The sequence below is a fragment of the Nelumbo lutea genome, chromosome 5 (assembly GCF_056320005.1).
Source record: "Nelumbo lutea isolate HS-2025 chromosome 5, American lotus-T2T, whole genome shotgun sequence".
In the NCBI taxonomy this organism is placed as follows: Eukaryota; Viridiplantae; Streptophyta; class Magnoliopsida; order Proteales; family Nelumbonaceae; genus Nelumbo; species Nelumbo lutea.
Window position 1 is genome coordinate 9,390,999 of NC_142688.1, and position 24,442 is coordinate 9,415,440.

The following is a 24,442-nucleotide window of genomic DNA, read 5'->3' on the forward strand; positions in this document are numbered from 1 at the left end:
TTTGTCTATTTTATGCTAAGGTTCAACAGGTTCAGTAATCTTTTGAAAGCCAAACCAGCTTGATGTGGGCTGGATGGATTTTCTTGTTTCTTACTAGTATCAGAAACACAATTTTAAGACTTTTTGAGATATGTATGCGAAACACCGGTGTAGGGTGGAATAATTAAGGTAATATGAACATGGTAGGGAAACCCAAATAAATCTAAAATTACATCAGTAATGGAAAGTTTAAGGTTTAACTGACCACAAATGAAGTATAAATACATGGAAAATGCAAATTTTTAACAACTTGTGTGAGGGAATATCTTGGAAGTTGCAATCAATATCCTGAACACGAACCAATTATAATTTACATTTGTATGCAGAATGGTGTGAATAATTTATAATTTCTAGTTATACTTTGTAAATATGTGTGCTCCATTCCAAATGAGTTATACAACTCAAATTGCTTAGATACTTGTATTCCTTTACCTGCCAACTTTTTTAGGAACTGATGATGATTCCCATATCGTATTAGTGAATGATGATGTTCCCCTCACACTCAAAGTGCTTTATTAGCATGCACGTGAGATATGAACTAATGATACCATGTACTTCTAGGAAACTTTTAGCATGTAGTCTTTCCTACTTGCTCTGGTTCATACTTCATAGTGTTGGAAGCAATAAACATTGTATTCCCTTTTTGAAAAATGGAATCAGGCTCATGAGTTCTTCTGTCTGTGGTCATGCATTTGAAACATTTTTTGATATTACAGAACCACTAGAATTGAAGTTGCACCATTTCTATTTCTGATTCCAAGAGAATCAGTTGAGATTTTCTAAGAAATATTAGATAACAGTGACAGTTTCCAAGTGCTTGCATGTGCCACTGGTCCCTTATTTAAATCTCAAAATTCTCAAATTGCACTAATGAGTGTAAAGTTCTGCTCCTGCTTTTCCATTGACGAGAATGGTGGGAATTAAGCAACTGACGTCTTGAGAGGAATGCACTTTGCAGCGAAAGCTTGAAAGTTAAAATGCGGATTCAAGTCATTACAGTTTATTGATTCTGGTAATTGAACAATGAACTGTTTGTTGTTTCTGATAATTTTGTTTGTTGATGAAGTCATTTCGATTTGTATGGATAATAAAATTCCCGATTACTAGATTACTACACTGTAGTTTGGGCCTAGTGTTATTTTGATCTCCGAACTTTAAAACGTAATAATTCAGTATCTATATGTTTAAAACATGTCAATCCACTATTAATTGACATTTAAAAAGACACAAGTGCATTTCAAGTGTTATTTAATTGAATAGTCTCAAATTTTTTTCTCTTCTATTAAAAAAAATTGATCTGCGGACTTCAATTTTGTAGAATAGAAGATGCAAGTATTTGGGACTGTTTATGTTTTATTAACATATAGATGATTAATAAAGAAAATTATGACAATTGAAGGGCTTGTATATTTTCAAATGTCACTTAATGATTTGTTAATGATAGATATTAAATTGACACATTTTAAAAATTCTGATGCTGAATTGTTCTGTTTTAAAATTTAAGAAGAATTTTCCCCAACATCGACGCCTTATCAGTACATCTCAGTCATCGGGAGATGTTTCCATTTCCCAATACATGGTTAGGATTTGACACTAATCAAGAATTTTCCCCAACATCGACGCATCAGAAAAAATGGTGATGTAGGAAATGTGATGTGATGTGGCAGTGAGATAGAATTGTTATAATGGGTACCAGTGCTGATGTATGGGTTGAAGATTATCGGGAAAAGTTGAATTTGGTTGCCTTCGTTCGATCGATTCTTTATGTATGATTAGAACACCAAACAGTAATAATAAAGCGAATAGACTATATGCATACATGATAAAAAACACTGCAATTGTCACTTACGTTTTGATTGTATTTGCTAGAGCAGTGCATCAGATCGAGACGATCCCCATTTATTTCACATGGAAAGGCACGTCACTATTTCTCTTCACTAATTAATAAGCCAAAAGTAATTTTTTCCCTACCCGTCTCCTTCCGATAGATCCAGGGTCTACAGTACACTACCCATCCACCAAACTCTCGCTCCGACTAGGCTTCGACGAGATGAAGGTGGCCTGGTCAAAGACTCAAAAGGAAAATAATAATATAGAAAGATTGATAGATCTAGAGCAAGCAAAACCCGGGGACGGGGGTTTGGATATCTAGTAGATTGAACTTTGAAGAAGACTCAGAAGGCTTGTATTACCTCTTCTCGCTCTTCTCCTTCAGCGCTTGGGATCCAGTCGTTTGTTGCAGGGTTGCTTCTGAATCTTATACTCATCGTCTCTCTTCTGCTTATTCCCTCATGACCCCTTTGCAGCTGAAGACCATATCCATCTCCACCTCCTCCCACTACCCTTATAAACCCATTCCCTGTCTGCACGCACAAGGCACAACCCCCCAAGTCCCAAAACTCGTATAAGATTACATCAATAGCAATGATCTCTTTTTGAGTCAGTCTTTAACAACAAAGGATATTGATCAGGAATGTTACCGTGTGGTGCTGTTTGTCGATGGAATTAAATTCCTTGTAGTACTGGGTCTCCACAAACTCCTCTTGCACTAATGAAGCTCCTCCCTCTTCGACAGAGACAGGCAAGGATTGTGACCGAAGAGAAAGAAACTTGTCGAGTTCAGGAATGTTACCACCGTCCGAATCTTGAAAAGGGGCGGTTGCGGAAGTATCGGCGGTTTCGCTTCGGTTGGGTTTGATGGGCCGCTTGGGCGCCATGGAATGAAAGTGAGCCCTGATCTGATCAGCGATCCTCAGCTGTTCATCGGCGTCGAGAACTTCGTCGCTTCGGCTAGGCTTGTTCACCACCCACTGCCCGTCCATGGTGTGTTAGGGGTATTGCCCAGCTAATGTCAACCAACGTGGAATTGAAACCTTCAACTTCTAAGTTCTAGCAAGCAATACCCTATTTATATTCTTTCAATTATTCATCCTGAAATCTAAAAGCAAAACAGGGTTTTCCTGTTTTATGGCGCAAAAACTATGGGCGAGGTTAAGGTAGAACAAACCAGTATGGATTCCCGGGGCCGGGAGGGATTGTTGATGTTGTGGCAAACGCAGGAATTCTTAAACCGGATCAGACCAAAAGACCTATCAAATGGCCTAAATGGTTCGTTTTGACCACCAGCAGGGGTCCGCTTGATGATCAGCCTGAAAATCGTGCACTGAAAAAGAAGACGCTAATTTATCTTCTTCGGGAACTGATTTTTATTTGATCGATCCACTATTGGACTATTGGTTGGGCAATTCATCTCACTCAGCTGTTTTTGCTTTATTACCGGTCTACTGTTGGGTCTGACTCTGGTCCTGGTCATGGGAGTCACGACCAAAGTCACCATATCAACCCCACCACTTATTTTTAACTCGTTAGCTTTACGCAAACGTTTTCAAAATCCGGACCGGACCGAACGGTCGGTCCAAAAAACCGAGAATCAATCACCTGATCGGTTTTGTTTCACCCGAAATCGTCTTTTGGCCAAAAACCATTGATTTGATCAATAAATTGTTCATCTAGGTGATCGAACCGTTCAACCCAGACAATGATTTTTTATTATTTTTATTTTTTATTTTTTTGTCAAGATGAACCATTTATTTGATTTAAATGGTGGGACTGTTCGATCCAAAAACCAGACCCCTGAACGGTTGATTGTCTGATTCGATTTTAAAAAGCTTGCTTTTTCTTTGGCACCTTGCTACTCGATCATTGTCATTGATTAATAAGGTTGCAAATGGCAAGGGTGATCGAATCAATCTGGTTATAATAATAAATAATTGGAACGAATATGGATAAATTTCTGTCTAATCCGATGTAATCTGATTAAATTCGATTTAAGAGTAAGTGGCTACATTGGCACTTGGTAGGGTGTCTGGCAGTGTAGACTTGGGAATTGGGATTAAACCCTCTGGCACTGGGGGTTTTGTGGGTATGGAGCATGGGTGCAACACACAGCTTGGTTCGAATTACATTTTACATTATTTTGGGTTTAGGTTTTGTGAGTGAATTCATTCAAAATTTAACAAAAGTTCAACCTGAATCCGATTGAGAATGGTGGATGGACCAGCCTCACTACCTCCACCATTCTCTTTGTATAGCCCCATGAAATAAAAAATAAAAGCAATAAACAAAAGAATCGATTTAAATGTCAAACATGAATCTACCTCATTATCCATGCCTTGGTTTAGGTTCAGATTATATGCGATCTGTATTAACTAGGCCCACATATATAACCTATTTTTACTGCTTTTGAGGCACACAAACTTGTCCAGAAATTCCATTATGCCCCAATCACAAGTTCACAATACAAGAGATGTGGATTCAACTTCATTCAATTCAGTTTAAAATCCAGTTTGACAAAAAAATTAATTAAATAAAGGTCATTCACTATAACACCCCTTATAATTTTATAGATTTATTGAAATTTATTCTATAATTTGTATTTTACTAAAACACCCCTTATAGTTTACAACTTATTTATTTAATCAACTTTTCATTAAGAACTATATGATTTGCCATATGTAAATTGTAATATGCTCACTTAAGCTTAAAGGGTGTTTGGTTCCGTTTACATTTATTCAGTAAACGTTTATTGATGGTGCCACATAGGTGCCACTTTTTGTGCATGCCAGCCGTTTGCGGAAGTTGTTTTTTGAAACTTCCACAAATGACCATGCGTTTTTTCATTGTTACGCTGATGTGGAGCTTGGTGGTGCTGTTGTTATAAATGGTTGTAATTATTGCATTTCTCAGTTTTACCAACAAATATAGTACAAACATTTGTTCAATAAACATACATGGAACCAAATACATTTTTGTGTTTGGTATAGTTTCCGTTTATTAAATAAAAGTATGTACTTGATTTGTTTTTAAAACCGAGAAAAAGTGGTTGATAAACATTTTTCTGGTATTTATGGACAAATAGACGCTATTAGGCGCCACATAAACAAAATAATATATAAACACTTTTGTGTTGGGGGAAACGTTAAAATGAAACTTGCCCCAATGGTTGGCTTGCATGTAAATCAAGACTTCCATTTATAAGACTGTAAGGCGTACAAAATAGTATGATGTGACAAATGCCCACATGACGATGAAATAGCACCATTTATCAAATAAACGCAAGGCATACCAAACACCGTCTTAGTAGGAAATGTTTAAGGGCATGGGCGCATGGTTGTTTGTTCCAAAAGTACCCTTAAATTGAGTAGAAAATGTTCAAGGGTATTGACCCATATTGTTTATTCCATAAGTACCTCTAATACTTTTTGATATAGAAAAAAAAATTGACCAATTAAAGAAAAAATAGAGTGGTTGTCTATGTTTTACTAGGGGCAAAAATGATAACTTTGTTTTTTAGTTTCTTTTGATTAAATTTATTTGAGTGAATGTTAGTGTTAAACTATCATTTTCCACTTTTATCTAATGGAAGGTCGACTAAGTAAATTGATTGCGAACTATAAGGGATATTTTAGTAAAACACAAACTATAGGATTGATTTTTGTAAATTCATGAAACCATCTAGGGTGTTTTCGTAGATGTCCCTTTATATAATATAATTATATATAATTTATAAATATTAAATTTAAAGTTTTATATTTATAGGCATTTTTGTACATGTATATGTTAAAAATAAGTATTTAAAAAAATATTTTTTTTGTCATTTTAAATATTGATATTGCCAAAATCATTTGCACCATTCAGCACATGACATGTAACTTTGGATGGCAGTTTTGTCTTTTCACAGGCCTTAGAGGGCAGTTAGGGGATTTTGCCATGGTCTTAAATTCAGATCCAACTTTGTGTGGATTTGGGATTTGTTCCTCAAAGAGCGGGCACCTCACAGTGAGCCCACGGCCACATCCCACTTTGTATTGGGAATACCTCTCCATGAACAACAAGGGAAAGTACCTTGAATTTTGGGGGTAATGTCAAGTTAATATCTCAATTTTCAAATCGTGTTATTGCAGTATCCAAATTTTCAAAAAGTTGGTTGCTGCCATTAACAAACCGTCACTTATTTGGCATGTGCAACTTAAAATTTTTAAAAATATCAAAACTACCTTTCAAAAGAAGACACTGTTCGTTATCTTCTACCTTGAAACTGTTTCATCAAAAATAAACTAGCTTTCGTTCTTCTCTCTGAAGGAATCTCTGGTGCTATCCTGTAGAATCTCTGATATCTGGATTTGTCTTCCAACGAAGTCTACGGTGAAATCCCGAGTAACTTCTCTACAACATCCAGGTTTCAACTCATTAACCTCTCGTTCAATCGGTTCACTGGAGAGATTCCGACTAGCTGTGGGGGACTTCAACAGCTTCAGTACCTGTGGCTAGACTGGGCTGGATGTTGCAGAAAAGTTATTTGGGATTTCGTCGGAGAGTTCTTTGGAAGACAAATCTAGATATCGGAGATTCTGCAAGATAACACCCAAGTATCCTTCAGGGAAAAGAACCTCAAGGTAAAAGACAATGAACCTGTTTTATTTTCAAAAAATTTAAATTATATGTCATTATATGATCAAATAACTGATGGTCGATTAACAAACAATAAGAATCAATTTGACACTATTTGAAAGTTAAGATACTGAAATTTCAGGTTAACTGACGGTCGAAATTTCAGATTACGTATAAATAAGGAGATGTGAGCAGAAGATCCGGACTACTTTGAGCGTTATGATGTTGATTGAGAACTTGGCTCTTTAAATACCAAGAGAAATGCTCAGCCACGTGTTATATGCTTTAATAGAGCTGACAATCAATTCCAATCGATGTGCGGAACCGTTACAAAATTCATCTTAATACCACACAATTAATGGCTTCTCGTCTATGAAAAGACAAATGGGTATATTTCGTATGCACACTATTCTTTTGCTATTTTTCTCGTCATAGCAATTCGACATCTTGACTCTCTAATCAGTAATCACCTCTATTGACTGATTTTAAATCAGCCCGCACACAAGATTGCCCCCGTAACGTCCTATAGCATATTTTTACCGTGTATTGAGAATATTTTCCGATGATAATATAAAAAATGATGATATCATTATCGGAAGATGTTTTCAATATACAGTGGGGATATACTGTGAAATACTGTGAGGGGATTATCTGATCTCTTATTGACTTAGGCCGTATTTAAAAATCATGTAAATAAGTGTAAATGTAAATATGTAAAGTGTAAAATGGTTTATTTAAATTATAAAGTTGGATTACTTTTACACTGACAAATTATCTTCTTACCAAATAGACTTTTAATTATAATGGATGTAAACATGAATTTTAATAAAGTATATGCATTTTTTTTATCAAAAATCCACTTAAATGAAAATTTTCTTATTTTTATTGATTTTCTTTCATATTTTATTATCATTGTAAATATACATTGGTCTATCATTTTATTATCAATCTAAATGTATAAATAAAATATTGTCAATTACAAATAAAAATGAATTAAAAAAGCAAATTTACCCTGATTTAAGATTTACACTCCATTTTCATCATTTCCAAATGTAGTTTTAATTGTTGAAGTCATTGCTCTTAGGATCAAACACCGGGACCTATGGAGTATTTCTGTACTTGTAAGTGGGACACTGGGCCAAATTAACTTTTTAAATTCCAATCCCAAACTACCCTTGTTGTCAACCTCAATAACATGCAAATTAAATCCAAACCCTACTAGAAACTGATATATTTGAATTGGATTTGAGCCCAACAATTTGATTTGATAATTAGATCATATGATGTGGGGATTAAACTGAATCCGATTCATTTATAACCCTAAATTGATCGCCATGAGCCATAAGCAAAGGCGAAGGCAGGAACAAACTACAAATGCAGCCTCATTGTTGTTGGAGCAAAAAAGTTTGTTCTCACATAGAAAATGCCTAATATTAGGAGTAGTAGTACCAGAGTGGACGAACCGTTACAGATTTGATTAATGGGAGGAGGTACATTACATCCAGCAGGACAAAAGAGAAGAGGCCGAAAATGTCATGGACGAGTCATGGCTCTTCTGAACAAGAGTGGAATTCAAAATTCACATACCTGCTGAATTGAATGGGGCAAAGTCCACATGCTCTAATGGAATTCAGTCGATCGTCTGTACTAATAATCTAAATTGAATTCAACCGGGAGAGAGGAAGGTTTTCCATTTCCGTAGTTGAATGAGAAACGCAGACCCCCGATAGAGTTATTAAATAACAAGTACATGTTTAGTGGGATTGACATGTGATGGTATCAGACCTCTCATTAAACAAGCCCAGCATCCCTAAATATTACCATTTCTGCAACTGCGAGGCTGAGTCTCCTTCATAACTGTTCCAGATATCCGACATTAATATGTGCAGGTCGACCTTCATAAAGATCTGTATCACTATTAGTGGCCATACACTCCCCGAGACGATACTTGTAACTCGTTCAAATCGACTTAATCTGAGATTACCTCCTCTGAGGATTTGATCCCAATTTCTCCAGGAAATCTGCTCATTAGTCGTTACAGATCCATTTCTAATAGAGACAGACAAGTTCCAAGTACCGTATATCGCGATCCCATCTGGGGATTCAGAATTTAAACTCAGAACACCAAATGGTGACCGTGATTGTTGCAAGAACTACTTGGTCTACTTTCCCATTGCTCAGGGACAACAGATCGCATCAAACAAAACAGAAATGTAATTAGATCGCGTCAGGTCAGGTTGCATATACCAAGAACGAGGAATTCATTAGAACCCAATTCAGATCAGACGTTTCTTTTGAATGGGAAAAATCAGATTTATTAGATCGGAATCAAGCGAAAACAAGAAACTGAAGGCTGAAGCGGTAGCCGGTAGGTGGGTTGATGGTTGTCTCATCTCTCATGTTTGGTTGAGACGGAGTTCACGGGGGGTGATTGCCTGATAGGAAATGGACCATCAACCAACCATGGACCGCGGGTCGCGGCCCAATACTCGAAACGCGTGAGTCGTGAGTACCAATAAAAGGCCCGGATGTCGTGGCATTTTCGTGAATGTTATAAAGCCATTGTCCTTTTGTTGATTCTTCCCGTAAAAATATATTTTTAATGATTTTTTTGAAAAGGCAGCCGAACCGCCGAGGTCCCGAAGGCGGAGCACCACCGAAGAAGTGTCGGAAGAAAGCGGCATGCGGTGGTGCAGATGTCGGAGATGGAGGGCATTTTGATTTTTTTTCGTTTTTTTTTTTTTTTCCCGACGACCCATCCTCGGGTCGAGCCTCGATACATGATCTCGTTTCCTGCGCCTTCTCTCAACCTCAAATATTTCTTGTCACACGTGTCTCAAAGATTTTGGTTTTGTCTACCACGTGGCTCTCGGTTTGTTCATCTTCGCTTCTCTCTCTCCTCCTTGCCAGCTATGCTCAATTCACGGTCCGTTGCCCGAACCCTGACACACTGATACGACTCGAGTTATTGCCGAGGATTTCCCAGAATTCCAGTTACTGGTTATATCGTGGGCCCGCGCTGCTCCTCCGCCGTCGTTTTCATTGCCGTCTCAATCCTCATTAACAGATTCCCACGTGGACGACCTAGAACCGTGATCTTCCTAGAGATGTTAAAGTGGAAATGATAGTATATAGCACGGAACCCAATCTTATACCATAAATTCCCAACTGTCACATCTCGATGCTAAATCGATGGTCATCTGTAGCCTCGGCTGACATTCTTTAGACCTGTCGTAAGCATTCCTATGTACAGAAACGGAAGTATTGGGTCCGGTTCGGGTCTAGAAATGGTTAAGTCGGTTTGAACAGCAACAGGGTCTTTTATGGGCAAACCAGAAACCGCCTTTTTTTTTTTTTTTTTTTTTTAATTTTGTTTTGGGGAAAGAAAGCGAGAAACCACGGTTTTTCTCGGAGTAAGATGGTTTTTTGACCGAAAGACAGCGAAACCGAAGCCTGGGAATTCCTCTCAGAGTCCACTGCAAAAAACAACAAAAAAGAGGAGGAAGAGAACAAAAGAGAGAGTTAAGAGAGGTGAAAAGGAGAGTCCAGTCCCCACCGCACAACTACGACAGCCATCACTAATACAGAAGAAGCTTCCGACGTTTACTCCTAGAACGTTACAACCTGTGCTTTCCACTTTTCTCTGTTTGTGTCTGTTTCCGTGCTCTAGTTGTGAACCTTTTCGTTATTACAGAGAAGGATTGCTTACTGGTAGTTTTAGTTCTACAAGGTCTTTCATGGCAGCAAACGAGGGATATGACGATGACCCTCTCGTTGCTGGGAGTTTCTCTCAGTTGATGGGTTCCGGAGACGTCGTGGGTCTTGATATGGCGGAGAGCTTTATCTACCCATCTTCTTTTCCCACCGTAAACCCTCCAAAGATGTTGTGTTTTGGTAATGCATGCAACCAAGGGGTTGGGGAAAGAGGGTTTTCTGGTCAGGGGATGGTTGCCCAGAAATCTGGAATCACCGGTAGTGATTCTTCCTCTGCTTCTTCCAGTAATAACAGCAGTAGCAGTAGCTTGCCCAGGTCGAAGGTAAGTGCTTAACAAGATGGTAAAATCGATTCTTTGTTTGATCTTAGGACGAGAAGCGATAATGGTGCAGTGTGTGTTTTAAAAGTAAAAGATATTCTTGTTTTTGTTTTCCAGAAACCCGAAAGTGGAGAAGTAAAGACTGAGCAGAAAAAGCGAAATGGGTCGGCTCCAGCGTCAGCTCCTCGCTTGAACTCAACCTCAGAAGCTCCAAATGAGAATCGTAAAACGAATAAAAGGGCTAAAACGGAAAACTTGGCTTCGACTCGCCCCACAAAGGTCAGAAACAGGCTTTGTTGCTTAGCTTTTCTTCATGTCTGATAAAATTTCTCTGTAATGGAGTTGTTTCGTTTTCATGGTTTCCCATTGCGATTAAATTATAGGCGAAAAAGGAAAAGCTTGGAGAACGAATTACAGCATTACAGCAACTTGTTTCTCCATTTGGCAAGGTAAGAAAAGAACAAGGAGGAGATTTTTCTTAAAATAAATATAAGAGAATAACCAGATAGAAATTTAAATTAAAGAACGAGGGGAACAGTGAAATTTTTGTTATCATTCTTATATTTTATACAGAAATATTATCTGTACTTTTGACTTTGACTGATGCAGACAGATACGGCCTCCGTTCTTCACGAAGCGATGGGATATATCAAATTTCTGCATGACCAAGTTCAGGTACATCGCCGTGAAGAGGATGGCGGAGAGGCCCAAAAGTTTTGGTCGTCTGAAAAATATGGAAATTACGTTTGAAAATTTGAAAAACAGAATTGTCTTAATATTTCTTCTCTTCTGACCAGGTTTTGAGTTCTCCTTATTTGCAAAGACTGCCGTCATCTTCTCATCATCTGCATGTAAAAGCTATCTCGATCTTCATTCTCTTTCATTTGCTTTTATTTCTCTACATTTTTTTTTTCTTGATCAGTTTATTGAATGGTATGATATTGATCGTTCTATGAATTCACATTGACCAGGAAGGAAGAGAAAATGAAGACGACGGATCGAGATATGATCTGAGGAGCAGGGGCCTTTGCCTGGTACCAGTTGCATGCACCGTACACGTGGCGGACAGTAATGGCGCTGATTTCTGGTCACCTGCTATGGGAAACAGTAACACCAAGCACTGAATCAAACTCTTTATTTCTTTTTCTTTTTCCTTCTTTTTTTTTTTCTGTTATTTCCATGGCTGCCTCTACTTCATTTTATTTTTTTTGAAACGTAAACAGAAGCAGTTCTTCATGTTAAAAGAAGGCAAGAAAAAGCAAGGAAGAAAGAAGCAGCAGAGGTGTATATGCATCTACCATGAAAGCTTACAGAGTGGTTTTCTGTTTTCTTTTTTCTCATTTGAACTCTGTTCGTCCTAAAAATTGCTGATGCTGAGCCACTGGCTCACACAGTCACACCTGTTACGTTTCACCACTCCTTGTTATGAACGTGTTCTACGGACCAGCCAATTTGAGACCAGACTTTTCTGTATTCTCCGTTGGTTTTTGTTTTGGTTGTCAATGTTCCTTTATTTTATTAACTTCATCGAACGGCGTGATATGTGGTTGACCGATGGAGCACAGATTGGACGGTGGGATTACCTAGAAGACAAGACGATTAGTCTGGTCGAACGTGGAAGCATCACAATTTGGGTTGGGGCTGGAATGGGGTGATTGTGATTTGCTTTCATCAGTCTATCACCTGTTCACACAGTTGGGGCTGAGAGAAAGGACGGAGGGACGGCCGAAGAAAGTCTTCGGGTGCTTAGTAGTTGTCTGCATTGATGGGCTTTGTCACCTTTTGACTTGTAGGTTTCATATTTGTTAAGAGGACGTTGTAGTGGGCCCCTTGGCTGAGAATTGATCCCTATTCCATTTTGGGTCGAAGACAATTAAACAGCAAGTCCAGACCCAGAGCCCACAATGAAGTCCTTCCGTTTTTGTTTTGCTATGTAGATGTAGTAAGGGCTGTAAGGGGGGAGGGGGAAGGGGGGGGGGTGGAAAAGAGTAGTTTTCGTTTCACATTAGAAAGGACAAAAATTGAAGCTGACGTTACTTGCTACCATGACATTAAAAGCTTTTCTCCTTCTATCTGTATCTACATATTGAATGACGTCTTCAAGTGAATTTGGATAATTGTAATTGAGACGAATAAGCAATTCCGAAAACAAAAACACGAATTTAGCTTCAATGAAAAGTAGAAAGCAGAAACACTGTCTTGTGACTTTGTCTTCATTCTCTTTTATACAAAGTGGGGTTCCTTACTTATTTCACCTTCCGTTTTATTTTTCATAAACAAACAAGAAAGTCAAACACTAAGAGGAAACAGAAAAATAAAGTAGGATTTGCATTCTACCCGTTTGCTCTCCAATTTATTTACAGCAGTGCAAATTAAATTAAATTTGCACTACAATCAAAAGGATTGTACATAAAATGCTGCTTCCAGCTCGATTTGTATGGCCCATGTATATGTGCAAAAATTTTTTGATATTATACATATGCATATAATTTTTTTAATATTATACATTTATGCTGCCTAGGCTAAGATTTTAACTATACATTGAGCCCAACTTCCATGAAACACATTGGGTGAATGAACGAAAATTCAAAGGAGAATCATACCATTCAACGAAAAAGAGAGGATCAATTGTTTCAATATTCCGCTCACATTATGGACACAGAATGCTTCATTATCATCCTCCAAAAACCAAAAGTTTCCTTGCATGAGAACAATTCCATGAAGCACCCACAAGAAAAGAAGTTTTATTGAGGGGGAATCTTATTAAACTTCCAAGTTCCAACACAGCCTTAGACCTTAGGGGGCAGAAACAAAACCATATATTATTAGCATGCATCCTTGTCAGTGAAGATTTTCTCACTGGTTCTGGTAGATCTGGTAAAAACTACAGATGGGTTCTCAGTAACAACACGAAAGTTGCTATGAAATGAAGGCACTGGGAGTCGGGTCAGAGTTTTCTGGAATTCCTGATGGACATAATCATCTTGCCTAAAATTTGCCATCTCCATCTGTTTCCTTAGTTGGGTATTGCAATGAAAACTCAGAGATGGTACTGGTGTATGAATTCATGGAGAAAGGGTCACTGAGAGACCGTCTTTATGGTCCTGAGTTGCCCTGTTTATTGGAAGCAGAGACCTGAGATATGCATTGGTTCTGCTAAGGGTCTGTTTTGGCTTCACATTGGTGTAGCAGGAAAGATCATTCAACCTTGATATTAATCCATGAAAATCTTGCTTGATGAGAATTACGTTGCTAAAGTTTCTGATTTTTGTCTTTCAAAGACGAGAAAGGCAGTTCACCATCTTGATCCCAAGTATTTTTAATGCCAACAGTTAACGGAAATGTCAGATGTATATTCATTTGAGGTGGTGATTATGGTTATTTGTTCAATAGCAGTTATTAACTCGGCGCTCCCAAGAGAGCAGGCAAGCTTGGCTCAACAGAGATGAAGCGGCAGCAGGAGTTGAGCAGATTATTGATCCTACACTGGTGGGTAAGATCAGTCCCAGTTCTGTTTTGCTTTTGTTGCAGGATGAGTCTATTGGTCTCAACATTGGTTATATACTTATAAGGAGTAGACATTCAAAGAATAAAGTTGAAGGTATTGTAACTCATATAGTCGAATGCTTGGCAATCTTGCACCAAATTGTAGAATCTTGTGCAAACACCACCACTGGCAAAATGTGAAAGTGCTGATGCAGGCATGGGGGCAAGGAAAGAAACCATGGATGAAGATATTAAGTTTAATTTGTTTAAACTCTTATAACATTGGCAACTTTGCAGTTTTTTTTGGGTTGCTTGAGTTTTGTCAAATTGAGAATTTTAAGAGTTATTCTTAATTGTTTGTGGTTTAAGTATTAAGGTTAGTCATTTTAAAGCATCAAGTTAGTTACAGTGTTTTATTAGAGAGTTTTAATTAGAATCTTGAAAGTTGAAAATGAAATCACGAAAGTTGTGTTTCAGCCCAAATTTCTATGGTCCAGATTTGTTCCTTTTGCATGATTTTGGTGTTGTTAGATAAGTTATTAAGGAACTTGGTTTAGATAAACCGGCACTTTGGAACCATAATGAGAGTACTGTGCCTTGTCTTTGGGGAGGTCAAATAAATTTCCTCCTATGTCCTTTTTGTAAAGGAGCAAAATTGATCACAGAGCTTGTCAGAATTTTCTGTGGAAAGTTTTACTGCTTTGGAATTCTGGGATAGACAATTATTTCCCATTGATGTTTATAATGGTGGGTTTTGCTGCAACGGAGTTGTCTTTCTATGGTTCTCACATTGACTTCTTCCCACTTGAATTTTCCAGTACTGCTTGTGATATAATGGTGTGCTTGGGATCTTAATGTTGCCCTGGTCTTTCTAACAACTGAGATGGTCTGACGTCCACTTTTCACTCTTCTTGGAGCAGATTTTATCCATACACCCAATCTATTCGTCCTCTGCTTGTACTGGATAGAGGCCCAAGATTGGGAACTCAAGTGCTGTTGTTTTTGCGAGTAAGAGCGGACTGTAGGATTCCTATGAATTTGGTGGATACTGGACAATCGATATAAGTTACTCAATTCAAATTGTATTGCGTGCAGAAATTGAACTTAGCTAAAGAAGCATGCTATTGTATATTTTGTTTAGTTGCTCATAATCCTTTGTGCAGTGCATACAAGTTGATATAATGTTTGAAATTCATGATTTCAGTTTTCATGGTGAAACTAATATCTAATTCCAGATGCTTATCAAATTGTCTTCTTTTTGCCATTTTCACTTCTAGCAAGAATAAATTCTCAAACTGACAACCCAAGCTTGCACCATCCAAGGGATGATCCATCAAATGAAAGAGGAATTATCTTTGAAACTTTTTCAAATGTCTTTTGCTCTACTTGATGGATGGCCTGAAAACCTGAATATCTTCAGCTAGAAAATGAAACAAAATACAGGGAAATGGGTGGGAGCGATAAGAAAAAGAAGGGAAGGGATTAGGAGTTTAGGACAAGGGATGTAGGTGGGCCTGTAGAGTGTAGAGACGCCTCTTTCTGCAACATCTATGGGGGATGGGGACCCATCTGGACTGACACAATATTCCTGATATGCGATATATGATGCTAAGTTACCGAGGTGGTGTTTGGGAGGGCTTAACTCTAGCTAATAAAAAATATTCATTAACCACTACTCCAAGCCCTTCCAATCTCTTTTCGAAAATTGATTTATTTTTCAAATTTGCTCTTCATATCAATCGCACAAAGGTTAAACTGCAACTTTGAACTCTCCTTTTTTTTGTTGTTTATAAAGATTTGTATTGCTTTATCCGTTGAAACCAGCTTTAATAATAATTGTTGGGGTATTTTAGACATTTTGTATCCCTTATTAGAGGATTTTAACAAAAAGAATCGATTTACAATTGTGTAAGAAAATTGAGGGCAGGAGATTGCAATTATGATACTTCAAGAGAGGTTTCATCAACATTTCAAAAATTCAAGGAGGTTCTAGCAATTTACCCTAATTTTTATTGTAAGCCTAATTTGAAAAAGCAGATGAATATGGGTTTCATAAGTATTTGGGACATGTTTGTCATTTTGAAGTACTAAAGGGGTGGGGGGTTAATATAGTATTTGACAAACCGTTTATGGACAACTAGGCACTACATCAGTGGAACAGGGAATAAACGTTCAACTGTTGGGGGAAGCGTTAAAATGAAACTTCCCCTAATGGTTGGTGTGCACATAAATCAAAACCTACTTTTGTAAATATCAATGCCTATGGATGAATATGATGGGAAAAATGTTGATTTGACGATGATAATGCAGTATTTTGATAAATGCCTATTGATGGAGCGCGATCCGGCTGGTCTTAGTTGTCCGCTGCCTTGCTTCTGAACAGGGTAGCAGGGAACTTGAAACGGAAGAGATGGGAAAGCTCTGGGGGGAACCCGGTGTAGAGGCTCCGAAGCTCAAGTTAGAATCCTTCAAAAGCAAGGTAATACCAGATAGAGCAAAGTTTGCATACCTCCGTTGTCAGGGGGCAGGGGGCTCTTATAGTCACTTCGTGTACTCGTCCCGAGGCCCTTGTCAGATCGGGTATGATTACCCTTGTGCTTGTCAACTCGGTCATCGTCCTTTCTGCTGAGACAGAACGGTCACTGCCTAACCGTCTCACTTGAGATGGCGGCATCAGTGGCGGTGGCAGGTGGCCGTTTAGAGTGCTGCTGCCAAACGTCAGATCCCAAGTCAGTTAGGCGTGGCGCCCTCGGGCACGGACTTCTTTAGTGTCAGGCATGGTACGACTTGTTTGGCTTTGGTGCCCAGAAGATGATGCGAAGTGCTGAGCGAGGCGGTCTTGAGCTCGGAGGTATCCCGAGCTGTTACAAGGTGGGTCAGTTCGGCGAAGTGTATCCCGAGCTGTTACAAGGTGGGTCAGTTTGGCGAAGTGTATCCCGAGCTGTTACAAGGTAGGTCAGTTCGGCGATTTAGAATACGCACTAAAACTTCAACAGACTGCAGTGCACATGGAACTGCATGAGGATAGCATCATCTGTGCATCAGAGCATCCATTGCCTACTGTTCAGCGTGTTCCTTCAATACCCATGGAAATTGAGAAAGATGATGTGCCAGTCATATATGGTGGTAGTTCATCCGTATCAGAAAGCCAAGTATTTTCTCAGTTGACAATTGGTGAGGGAAGGTAGTGCCTTCGAAAGTGCTAATTATTCTCGTTCTCGAGAACTTCTGGGAGCTAACCTCGAAGGTATGGTTTTGTAGATTTAGGGGGTGTTCCCCCAATGAACAATGCAGGGGCTATGTAAAAGCATCCTAAGTTTTCTTGAATTCATAGAGTGCTGTTTATTTGAATTCATCTCTTTATCTTATTTAGTTGAAATGTAAACCGTCAATTTGATTGTATGTCAACTAACATTATTGGAATAGTGGAGGAAGTGGAGATTAGATTTTTTTCTAAATTTGAATTTACATAAAGTTCCAATGTTGGAATTCTTGATCAGGAAAATGCTACCTATCGGTGTTTCAAGCTCAACTTCTGTGGTGGAAAGGGATGGTTTGGTATGTATGCAATGTCTAACTACCGTCTACTACTCACTTTGTCTAATTGCCTCTTGAATGAGTTTCCAGTAGTTCTTTTTGTATCATGGTTTGTTTAGGAGCTTGATGTTATCGTGGCATAATCCATAACTTAGTTGGTCTGCAATCTGTTTGTCATTCTCTTTTGTTGCATTAACTTTTAGGGGGTGATATCTGATGGTGCGCAATCTGGTTGTTCCTAGATGGAGGGTAGTTTGGATGTTAGTTGCTTAGTTGGTCGGTCAAACTGCAGGGATGTAGAGCTCAGAGGACCCGGGGTGGCTAACCCGATGTGGTCGCTCCGATGCTTAAGTTAGTATAATTTGTGTGCGAGCTGAAAACTTGATAACAAGAGAGCTAAAATGCAATATACCGCACGTACCTTGTATCCTTGGGGTTGATGCCCTTATATTGGTGAGATGTACGTCTCATGAAATACCCCCGAGATCTTCGTGCATACTGTTAGGAGTCCGCTTTGCATTAGGAAGTGGACTTCGTGCTAACCGATAAGGCTTTTTGAGTTTGACCGATACTGGTGGGATGAGGATAAGACCTAAGGGCGTGCGACGTGATCCCGTGAAATTTCGATCATACTTTTATCCAGCAAGACAATCCACTGTCCTCTTGTCTTGCCCTTCATCCATGCTTGTGTTCATATTTGGGAGTTTATATACAAGTGTTTATGCAAATGCATGTGTGGAATTTCTTGTGACGTGGTGGAACATGGATAATGTAAACTTGTATTGCTTTTAGTGTTTCCTAATTCACACTAAAGCTGAATAAGAGAAGCATGTTAGTTGGTTAGTGATCTTTCAGCCACTTACATTGTTTCATATGGTAATGTGTAGTATTCTGTAACTTATGATTGTAGAATTTATACATAAACAATGCCAATATGATGCTGCTTAATACGAAGTGGTTCTTGAACCAAGATTACAATCAAATAATCTTGCCAAGTTAGTCGAGAAAGGTAGGTGAAAGGGCGGAGGCGCACTTTAAGATCTAAAACCAAGAAGATGGTCAGAGGCCCGAGGAATTATCCCTGTGTAGGTACTCTGAAGCTCAAGTTAGTCGAGAAAGGTAGGTGGTCAGGCCGAACAGTTAGAGAACGGTGTTGGTTCGAGCAAAGTAACAGTATGGAAGTAGAAAGTTAGGTCCCTTACCTTGAGCAGGAGGTACTTTTTATAGCCGAAGATTCGTGCTCTAGTCAGATGAGGTTTCTTGGGTTGTTGGGATGAGGTTACCCACTGAGGACTTTGGAATAAGACCTAATCCCGAGTGGAGTTGTCCTCATTCGTGTGATGACCTCCTACATTGGTTGCACTCATACATTAATATTCAGTTCAGATCTTTAGTTTGATGTTTTTGAAGTTTATAGATTTTGAATTTATGATTTCAGTGATTGAAAAAGCAAGATAATTATCATTTGTATTCTATACACACTGCTACATGAGCATAAATTATCAAACAGTTTTACATATCCCCTACTTTTAGTCAAATTCTCTACTAAAATTAATAGCGCAAAAAATGCCACCAGGACATGAGAGTAGTTTAGCCCAGATGGAGTTTTTTCTTTTTTCTTTTTTATCCTTGAAAATGTATTTACAATGTAGATGTAATAAAGTCAAGATTCAAAGTATATATGGTGTTTGTACCATTCTGGCAGGTCCTTATCCTTTTTTTTAAGGATTTCCCAAAACTCGTATTTTTTAAATAGGGTAAATTACAAAGATCCCGATACTATGGGGTCAGTGACAAAGACCCCCTTGTATTATGACCATGAGACAAAGACCACCTTTTGTTAGCCTTTCGTTCAAAAAGGCTGTTGCAATATTTTTTAATCCTCATACTACCCTTCTAATAACTATTTCGGATGAGAAAAATATTGTTCATCTTCCTTGACCTCATGATACATGAACAACAGTGGCGGTAATCCCCATATGGGAATGGGATCGTAAGGCTGGTAAACGTCGAGCACCTTACTTGTAAAACAGCTCGAACTTCAACCCAACAAATAGAAGTTTGAACCAAAGATATAGAAAGAGAAAATAAAAAAGAGAAGTAGAGAGAAACAGAGGTCGAACTATGTTCAGCTCACCTGCGCAGGACGATAAGCATACGATCAATCCCAAGTGATACATTTTCTGTTTCTCAACTATTCTATTAGTTGGACGGCTGCTATGGCAGGTATTTTTTTTCATCAATTTTTGTGTTAGAGCAGCTCGTACTGTCATAACCCCTGCTGCAGGCCCACTAAGGCGGACCTTGACAACATAGTCATTGATTTGAACAAGCTCCAACACCCCACCTCATGTGCCTACAAGATAAGGTCTTATCTCAACAAGAACCTTTTCAACATTTTTCTCATTGAGCTCAAGCCCAACCTCTGTATCTAGATCTTCTCCATTGTCTGGATTTCAGGGATCTTACCTTTGAGCGGAGTTTCAATTCCCATCTTCAAGGTCATAGTTGAACTCGAGCATTAACCGCATGCTCCTTGAAGCTTCAATACAACTACAATGCCATCGATTTCATGGAGAGCCACATTTCCTCTATCAGCCATCAGGCTTGGCCGCACTTCATTAGGAACCTTCTCGACATTTTCTTCGATTAGTTGAAGAACATAGCTCGGAGAAGTGAAAGTTCCAGCTCGGTTGCTCCCACGACAGCCTGAAGTGACTTTAGGCAAGTCTTTGATATCATATTGGCCTCTTGAGAAAGAGGTGAAGTGTGCTAGATTTTGATATGGGGATTGGTCATATGCTTATCGTCCCACGTAGGTGAGTTGAACACAGTTCGATCTCTTTTTCTCTTTGCTTCTCTTTTTTATGTTTCTCTCTTTAGATGTCTAGTTGAAACTTCTTTTTGCTGGTTTGAAGTTCGAGCTTTTTTACCAGTAAGGTGCTCAATGTTTACCAGCCTCACGATCCCTTTCCCATATGGGGATTACTGCTGCCGCTGTTCATGTATCATGAGGTTGGGGAAGATGAACAATATTGGATGAGAAAAATATTGTTCATCTTCCCCAACCTCATGATACATGAACAGCGGCAACAGTTTTCTCATCCAAAATAGTTATTACATGGGTAATATGGGGATTAAAAAATATTGCAATGGCCTTTTTGAACGAAAGACTAACAGAAGAGGGTCTTTGTCTCACAATAAACAGGGGGTCTTTATAATTTTCCCTTTTAAATGTTAAATAGCATTGTTATTATTGAAGTTTAGCCCAAAACTTTAACCATTGTTTGATCTTTGTTGTATTATTAGTAAAGTTGTATGATATTTACATGTTATAGGCTTCCGGTATTGATGATTGTATCAATGTATCTCTTCATTATGAACTATTCAATTGGGCATTTATTATGTGCGTTTATATCTTATTCATTATTTTGAACCTTAAATTCAATGTTATTAATGTATTTTTTGGATTTATAATATATAATTTTCCTAATGTTTCCAATCAAATCAATATCTTTTCATCATATCCACGTTCAATATGTATCTTTTTTTATTCCTATCCAAGTTCAATACCAATATTTTAAACCTTGCCTATAATCATTTTGTTCTTTAAATTGGTTGACATGGACGACTATTCTTGAATCTTGGTTAAACAACTGCTAACACATCCATCAAGGGTACATGGATTCCAGGTTTTACTTAAAAAAAGCCATTCCATCTTTCTTTTAACTAATTAGGTAGCATGTACGAGTGAAAAACTAGCATGCTCACGAAGCCCAATTGCTGGATGATAGCTGTGTATCTCTGAATCTATGTAAGTTGCCTTGGTAGTTTGCGTTTATTTGTTATAGTGATTTGTGGGGACGTGCTACCCCCTGTCTTGTGTAGCCCCCTTAATTTTATTATAAAAAAAAGAAAATTGATTATTAAAAATTTCACATGTCCGGAAAAGGCTAAAGGGATGGGAGATCCATCATTTGGATGGCTGAACCCTTTAGGAAGGTTGGACGAAATTTCAAAAATTTCTTTATTCCCATCCGAGAATCATATTCCCAATTTAAAAAACAACATTTTTAAGGTTCATTTTTGTAATAAAACCCGACCAAATCTGAAACCAAGGTTAGGGAGGGATATATCTGATGCAGAATCCATGCGAAAAACTCCTCCCAACGTATGTGTTCACGCGTAAAGAGTGTACCAAATCATCTCTCCACTGAAAATGACACAACTTAGGATGAGGCAGTATCAACGGGTAGTTCTTCACCAAAAACTTGTGATTCTTTAGCAAGATTCGAATGGGGTAGTGAGCACAATTTCAAAGTTGTTTCTTCTAGCAATATACAATATCAAGATCAAATCTTGATCTGATCCAAGAATTGGAGATCAAATAGGGTAGGGCGACAAGAGTATAAAGAAAAAGAATTGAAGGTAAGATCAGTTTAACTGAGTTGTCTTCTCCCTGTTCTCTATTTATAGCCTTAAAAAGACCACCTCCTAATTTGATTAGGAGTCTCCTTATCCAAATCTTTATTTGGATGTACCTTATCCAAATTTTTTTCAAGGATCAATCTTGAACCAAGGACCGAACCAGATCTGAAATGAAAATGTAGGAGAGGGATGTACCTAATACGGAGTAGCAGTAACTCCCAACGAAGGTGTTCACACCCAAGGAAAAATCCAAAGATTACTCCCACTGAAGATGACACAGCGTAGGGTGGAGCAGAATCGACAAGTTCTTCACAAGAACTGAATTCTTCAACAAAATTCGATGGAGGGAATGTGAGCACGACTTTAGATCAATTTTCTCCAAAAACTGATATCAAGAACACTTTTTGATCCCTCCTATAGTGGAGATCGAACTGGCAATGGCAACAGCAGGAAGAGGGCGCAAGAGTAGAAGATGGCACAATCTTATTGTAGCTGCCTTCTCTTTTTCTGTGATTTAAGATCAGTTGTGTTGAGATGAATGGAGGTTCACCCTCCTCATTTTATAGCCTTAAAGAGAGCTCCTAATCTCATTAGGAGTTTCCTAATCCAAATCTGTATTGGATCAGGACTTCTCTTTAAGAGATAAGGAGAAGCCCTTATCTTATTTGTAGATTAGATCAGCCCTCTTAATTTTATTAGGAGTTTCCAAATCCAAATCTGCATTTGGGTTTGGAATTTTTGAGTGGATAGGGATAACTCCCTATCCTATCTGTTAATCCAAATCCCAGATCCACCCCCTTCTTTAACTAATCAAATTAGACCAGTTCGATTTAGGTTTTAGTCCTATTAAGTCCATGTGCTCACTAACCTTCCAGACTGCTGCCCAGTTGGGTTTCCTTATTTGTGTGGGACCCAAACATTGATCTACACATCAGCCACATGGGTTCAGTCTAGCCTCTATTACAAGGCCTGTCCGAATTCACTATTATGAACAGTGAACCCCTGCGCCCATCATCATGGGCTCTTGATGGGCCCAACACTTACACTAAGTGGTCCTAGGGCCAAGCCACTTTATAAAAACCCAGGGAGTGTGGGCAGATGCAAGATTAGCCCATTAGGTATAATCCTCAATGGTCTTACACTTAACCTCTCAGCCCATAATGATCAAACACTACCTGACAAGAGAGGACCTCTCCCTCGCTGCAAGGAACAGTGCTGCACTCTCTACTCATATGGATCCCGGGAATTAAAACCTTTTGCAAATATTTTGAAACCGTAATATATATGTATATCTTTATATAAATATATTTTGCAAAACAAATTTCAACGATTGAAATCGGTTGTCGACAGCTTTGGTTTCCATTAGAGAGAGTGCATCCCCGATCATTACCTTTGTCCGATAAAGGGGCTGATCCTGTCACTATGATCACCCACTTAGATGAATTCTCAGACTGTCCCAACATACCCAGGTTTTGACCCCCTCTAAGGATCTCATTGATTGGCATATCAAAAACATCCCATTCGACACCTAGTGCAGTACCATAATCGAGTCTAGGGGTCAGGTGTAACATTCCAGTTTTGCCCACTAATCACCAAGGTCCAGGGCAATACTGGAATTCTAGTCCGGTTCAGGGTTTTAAGTAAACCTACACTACAAGTACCTCGGGTCTCACCCTAGCAGCTAAGACAGGCTCCCCCAACCAACTTCGCAGCACATTAGTGTCCGCCTTATTAGGATAAATCTCCCCAGATCTATCCAACGGCTGTGAACATTTTAAACTAACACGAGTCTCATGTGTGTCCAATTTAAGGGTTTTATACAAAACACACCATAATAACATAAATCAAATATGTATTTTATTTATTTCAATAAATGTCATAAGGTACATCATTTTGATTGGAGTTAAGGGCATACACTGTCTAACAAGATTAGCCCATTAGGTATAACCCTCAATGGTTTTACACTTAACCCCTCAGCCCTTAATGATCAAACACTGCCCAACAAGAGAGGACCTCTTCTTTGGCAGCAAGGTACAGTGCTGCACTCTCTACTTACATGGATCCCGGGAATTAAAATCTTTTGCAAACATTTTGAAACCATAATATATATAAGTATATCTCTATATAAATATATTTTGCAAAACCAAATTTCAAATACATTTGAAATCTACTATCGGTAGTTTAGGTTTCCATAAGAGAGAGTGCATTTTATCGATCATTCACTTTGTCCGACAAAGGAGTTAATCCTGTCGTTATGATCACCCACTCTGATGAATTCTCGGACTGTCTCAACATACCCAGGTTTTGACCTCCTCTAAGGATTTCACTGATTGACACATCTAAAATAGCCCAATCCGACACCTAGTGTAGTATCATTATCGAGTCTAGGGGTTAGGTGTAACATTTCTGTTTTGCCAATCTGTCTCCAAGGTCCAATGCAATACTGAAAATTTTGGTCCGATTCAGGG

The 24,442-nt window shown here is 38.6% G+C and overlaps 2 protein-coding genes and 1 pseudogene across 3 annotated transcripts; 1 reads left to right on the top strand and 2 right to left on the bottom strand.

Moving 5' to 3' along the window:
• Positions 1-1,827: 1,827 nt before the first annotated feature.
• LOC148850226 (uncharacterized) lies at positions 1,828-3,212 on the bottom strand. The gene is made up of 3 exons (XM_088946166.1): positions 2,520-3,212; positions 2,232-2,402; positions 1,828-2,100 (listed from the first exon to the last, which is right to left on the bottom strand). The coding sequence occupies exons 1-3, from the start codon at positions 2,859-2,861 to the stop codon at positions 2,047-2,049; spliced, it is 567 nt and encodes a 188-aa protein (XP_088802292.1). The 5' UTR covers positions 2,862-3,212; the 3' UTR covers positions 1,828-2,046.
• Positions 3,213-9,838: 6,626 nt separating this feature from the next.
• Positions 9,839-11,996, top strand: LOC148850227 (uncharacterized). Of its 2 annotated transcripts, XM_088944770.1 has the most exons (7): positions 9,839-10,526; positions 10,641-10,802; positions 10,907-10,972; positions 11,133-11,198; positions 11,321-11,374; positions 11,495-11,630; positions 11,747-11,996. In XM_088944770.1, the coding sequence occupies exons 1-7, from the start codon at positions 10,227-10,229 to the stop codon at positions 11,824-11,826; spliced, it is 864 nt and encodes a 287-aa protein (XP_088800896.1). In that variant the 5' UTR covers positions 9,839-10,226; the 3' UTR covers positions 11,827-11,996. The 2 variants fall into 2 exon arrangements, with proteins under 2 accessions (XP_088800896.1, XP_088800897.1); XM_088944771.1 differs by having other exon boundaries at positions 11,495-11,996.
• A 7,744-nt stretch (positions 11,997-19,740) lies between these two features.
• Positions 19,741-20,551, bottom strand: LOC148850228 (nifU-like protein 3, chloroplastic pseudogene; annotated as a pseudogene).
• Between the last annotated feature and the right edge of the window lie 3,891 nt (positions 20,552-24,442).

Bases quoted from the DNA above. Each gene is read 5' to 3' on its own strand.
- LOC148850226 (XM_088946166.1), bottom strand. From the start codon at position 2,861: ATGGACGGGCAGTGGGTGGTGAACAAGCCTAGCCGAAGCGACGAAGTT. The intron at 2,403-2,519 runs GTAACATTCCTG...TTGTGCGTGCAG, and splicing joins TCGACAAACAGCACCACACG to ACAGGGAATGGGTTTATAAG. The intron at 2,101-2,231 runs GTAATACAAGCC...GTCTTTGACCAG, and splicing joins AAGGAGAAGAGCGAGAAGAG to GCCACCTTCATCTCGTCGAA.
- LOC148850227 (XM_088944770.1), top strand. From the start codon at position 10,227: ATGGCAGCAAACGAGGGATATGACGATGACCCTCTCGTTGCTGGGAGT. The intron at 10,527-10,640 runs GTAAGTGCTTAA...TTTGTTTTCCAG, and splicing joins GTAGCTTGCCCAGGTCGAAG to AAACCCGAAAGTGGAGAAGT. The intron at 10,803-10,906 runs GTCAGAAACAGG...ATTAAATTATAG, and splicing joins CTTCGACTCGCCCCACAAAG to GCGAAAAAGGAAAAGCTTGG.